The following is a 7,713-nucleotide window of genomic DNA, read 5'->3' on the forward strand; positions in this document are numbered from 1 at the left end:
ACGGTACCATGTGCCTCACAGCTCGAGAAAAACACATCTGATCGTGTGTGAGACTTTCGTTCAAACCAAAATATGAGAAAGAAGTGGACAGTTAGAAATATATGGAAAATGTATTCACTTGTAAAAAGGCTCTCATGTGCACAGAGGCACTTTGTACTTTTTACCTTTCGGAAAAAGACCAAAGGAGAAAACAGAAAAAAGAGGCAGTACGTTTGGAAGCGTACAGGTGACTACTTACTTGTTGGATCTCTCGTAACTTGATTATTTCACATACCAAAATTCAAAGGAAGATTTCATTTACTGTATTCACCCAGGGCAAATAATTTGATGAAAGAAGCAACAGACTGCAGTAACTCTGCTTAATTATCCTTCTTCAACTGCCATCTGCTGGGACAACTTTGTAAACAGAGCTCAGTTTATTGGTGCGGCAAAGACACTTGAGCAACGAGAACGCTTGGAGACATGATCTTTAAAGGTCCACCATTGTAGACGGGGAGAAAACAGGCTCCTGGAAAGAGACACTACGGTAATATGCTAGAAAGAGTTTCTTTTTAGGGGGGAGTGCGGTGGCGCAGTGGGTTGGACCACAGTCCTGCTCTCCGTGGGTCTGGGGTTCGAGTCCTGCTTGGGGTGCCTTGCGACGGACTGGCGTCCCGTCCTGGGTGTGTCCCCTCCCCTTCTGGCCTTACGCCCTGTGTTACCGGGTAGGCTCCGGTTCCCCGTGACCCCGTATGGGACAAGCGGTTCTGAAAATGTGTGTGTGTGTGTGTGTGTGTGTGAGTTTCTTTTTAGCATTGTAAAGCTGGGAAATTTCTACAAAAGTTTCCTGAAAATGTAGAATGAGTGGAGCTCTGATGCAGAGAGTGACGCTAAAGGAGCAGTGAAGTTCCACGCAACATTTCCACATATTTGATTCGATCTACATTTTAGAATATTGCACTGGATACGTTTCATTCTGCTTGTTTCACACAACGTGTGGAATTGTGTTCCTTAACCTCTAAATATTTTCTTTCCGGGGATTGTAGAAACAGACGATCTGAAAAATCAGGAATAAAGTCATTTGTATGCATGGTGTAAAATGCAAATAGCTGAATGAAGAAGTATATAAGATAATCAGGAAGAAACTGAACTGATCTATAACTTGTTAGATACCCTGTAATTTGCTCAGCTGTGATCTCTGCAAGTCTTGTAAACAACAAGTCAGGTTATGTGGCCAAGAATTGATTGTTTCTGTGTGTCACTTCACCAGTACAGTTTCAGTTCTAAGAAAAAGTGACACTGGTAATTGGGAGCGGAAGACGGCCAGACAACCACATAAAACCGCATAAAAAGGAGCCCAGCACTTCTGATTTGAAGGCAATTAAAATCAATTTCATTAAAATTTAATTTCGCTGCATAGAAACGTAACATTTCATTCTGCTGTTTTGCCTACCAGCTATGCATTCGCCCACTTTGTTATGATTTGTGTTATATTGTATGTTCTTGTGGCACAAATCATCTATCCGCCAGACCTGTTCTTAAAGGGCGTTCTGCTTACCGTTTTGGCGGATTTACATTCAGAACACGCCTCGGTTTATTTAATGGGGGCGTTTATAGAAGGCAAATGCTGGTCACAGGTTTTTTTCCTGCAGAAACAGACGCAATATCAGCAATCTTTCGTCCGTTAAATTTAGCACGTAACACCTGCACATTTTTCACACCGGCATAATGAAGTACTAAAAAGGGTATGAAATCTACATAATAAAGCATGAAGTTCATGGTCTTCTGTTAAAACAGGCATAATTTTTGAGACTAATTACCTCATCGTATAATTTGCCAAAATGAGAAAAACATTTTCAGTTGCCTGTATCCATTAATATCCAGTAATATTTGTCATTAAATTAGATTCACTGCTTGTCTTCAATAATTCCCACATTTGTAATCATTATTCCACTTTATTCAATGCAGTTCCAACATTTTATCTTATTCCTGTTTGTGTGCTCTTTGTTAAAGTAATTTACATATGAAAGCATTTTACGTTTACTTTACTTCATTTTAATTGACTATCCACTCTTCAGCCCACTGTCCGACACCAGAGTGTCCTTGATCGAGACCATTTACATATCGAATTGACATAGCAAATAGATTAGATTGACAAGATAAATTACAATGAAACAGAATCTTCTTTAAGGTCCATTACCTTCATGCGTCATTTCAAACTAACCCTATAGATGGTCCACAATCATGGGCACGGACAAGCTTGTACACACATCTACCGTGCCTTGTATTGACTACTTGTCACGTGGAAAGCTTTGTGGCATTTCGGACCTGCGTACTGCAAATCACATGATCGCTGGGGCAGACAAGGACTCATACAGGCTAAGGAATAAGAAATATATGTGCATTCCTTGCATCCGTTGCAGATAAACTAAAAAAATCTGTATATAAATCACATCACATGCACAAGGGCTTCACCAAAGCTACCATCATTCACTCATTCCAAACCACCTGCTGGGAATTTTAGAGTCGGAAAAGTCCTTCTGTCAGAGTGATGGATCCTTTTTGATATATGCTGTGTGCTCTGTAGAGAAATAGTGCAAAAAGCAAAGGAAACAAGGCCAGCCATTCAAGCAAACCAGAAGCTGCACATCCCATCGCTGCTGGACTTCTCACTCGTGTGTGTGTGTGTGTGTATGTGTGTGTGTATGACTGCTGATGGGCTCCAAGAGAGCAGAGGATCATTTCATCCCTCCTTCTGATGTTGTGCACAGGCAGTCTGTTCCTAATATATGTGCAGAAGCCTGAACATCCCACCCCCACTCCACACTCCCACTGGTTTGGACAAACTAACCATAATGGGTCCACAGTGTGAGCTACTGTATGCACATTCAAAAAACACAAACTTTTTTTCCATTTATTCAAATTGAATTGCATTTTCTTCACTCGCCATTTTTTTCAAAAACTTACTGCAGCTAGTTGTAATTTTCATGTAGCCTGAAAATGTTAAATGTCTTACAACAAATTTTTATTCTGGCTACATACAAGACTTTTGGAGAACTTATCCAGTGAAAAAAATGAGGTACGTCTCTATTATCACACTTTTATTGATAACAAACCGGAAGTGTCCAGATGCTGATGAATGTTGCACGTATTGTTTCAAGTTAACAAAGGATAGTAAAATAAAAGCCCTGTAATGGACTGGCATCCCATCGATGGTGTTCCCTGCTCCACACCCTATGTTTCTACGTAGTCTCCGAAAAATAGTGGGCCTAAACAGGAGATGGGGTAGATGAAATTGAAGCAAATATATAAAATACACTTATATATTTTTATTTTTACATTTCATGTTTCATTTTATCTCAGCATATTTTGGATATTTTGGTGAGTTGGTGAATTACTTGACTTCTGATCCAAACTGTCTTTGTAAGTTTAGGACCATGAGCTTTGCAAGTCTCCCCTACAGCGATCCCCTAGTTCTGCTCAGTGTCTTATTTGAAATAACATGACTTTTACTGCACAAAATATTTCCCTGGCCAAGCAGTGTAAGCGGTAAATTAACATCAGACGCAGAGTTACTTAGAATAACCAATTATTACAAAAAAATTATTACAACCATACAAATTTTACTAATTAAGAAAGAGATAAGTCCGATGAATTCTGATCTGTCACCCATCTTGAACTGCAGCAATACCAAGGAACATGACCCAACCAACAATTTCAGGCTTTAAAGACATTCTTTGCATTTTATTTTTCAGGAAGGTTTTATTTAGTTTATTATTTATTTGTTCATTTAGCTGACACTTTTTTCCAAAACAACTTGCAGTGTTAAGCTATTTTCAATTACTTAGCCATTTATACAGCTGGTTAATTTTGACTGTCAATTCAGGTACCTTGTTCAAAAGGGTTTTACAAATGCAATACAGTGGCTGTAACCACTATGCCACCTGCTGCCCAGGTATTCAGGTCACATGTTTTAGGAAAATTTCTTTATAGTTATTCAAAATTCTTCAGAGAGTAAAAATTTTATTTAAGAGAACCAGATTATTCCAGGGACATGCTACTTGAGACATAACTTTTTGGTCTGACAATTATTCTCAGGCCTTGCTAAGAACATTCCTCCTTACTTGGGTCTGCAGTAATAGGAGATCAAACCCTGGAAATGTAAGGCTTACCTCTGTCCACTGGCCCTCCACCTGCCCCATGAGTATGACACAGGGGTCCGACTTATTGAGCGTGTCCCGATCTAGCAGAGCCTTACAGGAGACCCGCAGCTCCACCTTGGACACGCTGAGGGCAGCCGCTGGGCTTGTCAGATCTTGAGAGTCATTCATCCTGCCAGAAGGTGTTGGAGTCCTGGAGGAGCAAGATGAAAATGTACAGTCAAGCCCCACAGCTGGTGGAATCTGCCAAAAGATTGCAAACCTCACAGGCCTGGAGGGTACTGAACACACAACCCCTCATGTTCTGAAGCAAACTGTTAACACAGAAAATCCAGAATGAAAACAAGCCAGAAATGTTTGCCTCTTCAAAATCCTTGGTCCAGGGCATGCACATCAAGTCCTTTTTGTAGGAGGAGGAACATGTTCTCTTTGAAAAGGTAAACTGTCTTTCGAGATGAATGTTAGTCCTCATTGAGGGGGCAAGAAGTGAACTGGGATCAGTGAATTAGCGCTGATTCAATCCACTCCACGGCCACACAGAGGAAATGGCTTAAAATACAGTGCATTTGAAGTGAAACACAATGAGCCCCGATTTATCTTTATCAGCTGTCTGACTTGTTATGATCCAAAAGAAATGCGACAAAGGTTGTGGCGCACAACCAAAAGCTATAGCCTGAGCTATACATTCCTTCAGAAAAAAAAAAATCAAATGAATAGAAAAAATAAAAATTACACCCCATTCATTAAAAGGGCACTATCTGACTTTATAAATATAACTATATGAGAAAAAGTTACACATGTACTTATATATCTCTCCAGAACTAGAAGACGAGTCTTCTAATACATAATAAGAACAATGAATGTTGGCAAAAAACTTAAGATTTTACCCTTGCTACCTCAGCAGATCTCCATTACAGTATCAAAATATAATATTAAGAGGCATTTTAGTTTATCCCTTTAATCGCGCCTTTCACTGCATTTCCTACACTATTAACTCGCTCTTGCGAGTGCAAGGGAATCTTCTCCAAGATCCAGAAGATAGCTTGTAAAACCAAAACAGACAACATAATACGTATAAACCGGAACTCATATTAGCATGTAAAATGAATCGTCTTCTACCGCAATGAATGAATGGACACTTGACAATCTCCTGATTTACATAAAAAGGGATAATCTCCATTGCATAACTGGGAGAGCAAGGAATTTGTTTAAAAGATGCCTTCAGTGTATTTGAGTTTTGTAAAGATTGTTGTGAGCAAGTTATTAAGTGAGGCCCCTTTCCCAGTCTTGTATTTACTAATCCCGTTTTAATCCCTTGTGTCAAGTTTTACAAAAACATTTCCAGCCCCGCACACTGTCGTCTCTCATCGAGGACCACATCGGCAGCCCCCGCAGCCCTCAAACGTGGCGCACACCGCTGGCCTCGTTGCTGCCAAACAATCTACGGTTTTAGTTTGCACGTCACAGGCACAGAGCGAAGGACAGGGGTTCGTCACCTGAGCTCCACAGACGAAAGGGCGGGCTAGCTTTGAAAGGACCATTGCATAGCCAAATACAAGTTAAAAATGAAATAAAAATATTAATATGGTATTACTCCCTATGACATACTTCTAAGTGTGGAAAATCAATTTTCCGTGCAATAAACTGAGTGTAATATTTCTCTGAATTTATATATGGGCATTTCTCTAGCTGGGGGGCCTTGGCTTTCATTGCACGGTTTTCAGTGTAAAATAGGAGGCCACTTGCTGGGTCAGGTGTGGCTCTGAGGTCCTGCAAATCAATATTGAAGAGAGCAGATGCTTAGTTTCTCATTGATTCAACTGACCTTTTTTTGTCACTTAACATTAAATGTTTCAGATGAATTGCTAGTTTAAATACACGGTTTGGAAAATGCTCGTCGTGCTTTGCTCATTAAATATTATTTTGGCATTTCTCTTTTTCTGTGACGCAGAGTTTTTCCCACAGCAATTTCCTCCTGCATCGAGTGGAAAAGCCTCGTTTAAAAAAGCGTCACACGTGTCGAATCGCAGGGGGGGGGAAGGCGGTTAAGCTGCAATTACCAACACACACACACACACAATTTCCGAACCGCTTGTCCTATACAGGGTCACGGGGAACCGGAGCCTACCCGGTAACACAGGGCGTAAGGCCGGAGGGGGAGGACGGGACGCCAGTCCGTCGCAAGGCACCCCAAGCGGGACTCGAACCCCAGACCCACTGGAGAGCAGGACCCGGTCCAACCCACTGCGCCACCGCGCCCCCTCAATTACCAACAACCATTATAATTATTAATATTCACATCTTAGTCAAGTGACTCAGAGCGGGAATATAACACTGGGCAATTCCACACTCCTAAAAATTAACGCTGTATATAAACACCGTACATGCCAGCAAAACCACGAGCTATTATGTATGTGTGTATTATAATATTGCTGACATATTACTGAGAATCGGCTCGTTTCTCGCGCTCTCCAGACGACGACGAGCGTTCCGTTCGTGTCGCGTTCAGCTCCTCACGCTGGACACGGATAATAATGAAGCCAATTAAGCAGCCTGTCGCTCCACAGTCCGAGTCTTTCATTCATTTCCACCAGACACAAAAAAAAAAGAGCAACTTTGCCATTCTCATAATTCAGACGAACTATAGTATCATTCTTCTCCACTGTCTGAGGAGTACAAAACAATTCACATTCAATTCCAGGCTGACTAATAGGGAATAATAATAATAATAATAATAATAATAATAATAATAATAATATAACCTTACATTAGGTTACTGTATACAGAGCCTGAACAATGTCATACACATACATACATAGGTCCTTCACTTTTCTCATCATGTGAGCATCACTCAAGCAATTTCCCCAGTAATAATCAGGTCATAATAATAATTAATAACAAAATTTTGGTGGTGGCCGTACACGTAAGCAGGCGCTCGTTCGTTCACGCCGACAGCTCCTACCTGCTGTGTGTCCTCCAGAACGCGCACCTGTTCCAGGGTGTCCACGGCTACTACCCCTGCTTTTCCCAACTCGGGACTGGAGGGACTGGCAAGGAAACGCTGTGAATGAATCGAGTTCATCTGTTCCCACGTCTCGTCGGCGTCATGCGTGCGTCGGCCGCTAGAGGGCGCAGCACCGGGGCGCAGTAGCGGAGCAGCCGCAGGGCGCCTGAGCGCGCAGATGAGCAGCGCCGCTACATGTGCGCTGCAGCTTTCCGCACGCTCGCTGCACTTTCAAAAAACGAGACCCGCATCGATCGAAAACCCTATCACTTGGCAATACTGTGTTTAATATGACGCACGTGCTCCAGTAAGTCACACATCAGTTCACGAAGCTGCTGGAAAAGAGCTAAATGGGCGCGAAATGAAGACAAGTGGCTGCAGAAGCGGTAGCTGTTCATTATGATTGCTGTAAAATTTAATCTGATCAACATAATAATTCGCGTCATTTGAGAGGCAGGAGAAGTTGTGTGCAGTCTTCTGTTTTCCTCTAGGCAATTTATGTCATTAACCCTTATTTAGCCGGATTACAGGGCCAGGTGATAAACTGCACAATGATCTACCCATTTATAA

General features: G+C 41.6%; 1 protein-coding gene across 1 annotated transcript in view; it reads right to left on the reverse strand.

Annotated features, from left to right (window-relative positions):
• LOC108926259 (copine-7-like) overlaps positions 1-7,167 on the reverse strand; it is a 28,676-nt gene extending 21,509 nt beyond the window's left edge. The window contains exons 1-2 of the mRNA XM_018738847.2: positions 7,102-7,167; positions 4,152-4,332 (exon numbers count right to left, since the gene is read on the reverse strand). Coding sequence (XP_018594363.1) covers positions 4,152-4,310 — 159 coding nt within the window. The 5' untranslated portion in view covers positions 4,311-4,332; positions 7,102-7,167. The remainder of the gene's footprint in view (positions 1-4,151; positions 4,333-7,101) is intronic.
• Between the last annotated feature and the right edge of the window lie 546 nt (positions 7,168-7,713).

This window comes from Scleropages formosus, chromosome 7 (assembly GCF_900964775.1).
Source record: "Scleropages formosus chromosome 7, fSclFor1.1, whole genome shotgun sequence".
NCBI lineage: Eukaryota > Metazoa > Chordata > Actinopteri > Osteoglossiformes > Osteoglossidae > Scleropages > Scleropages formosus.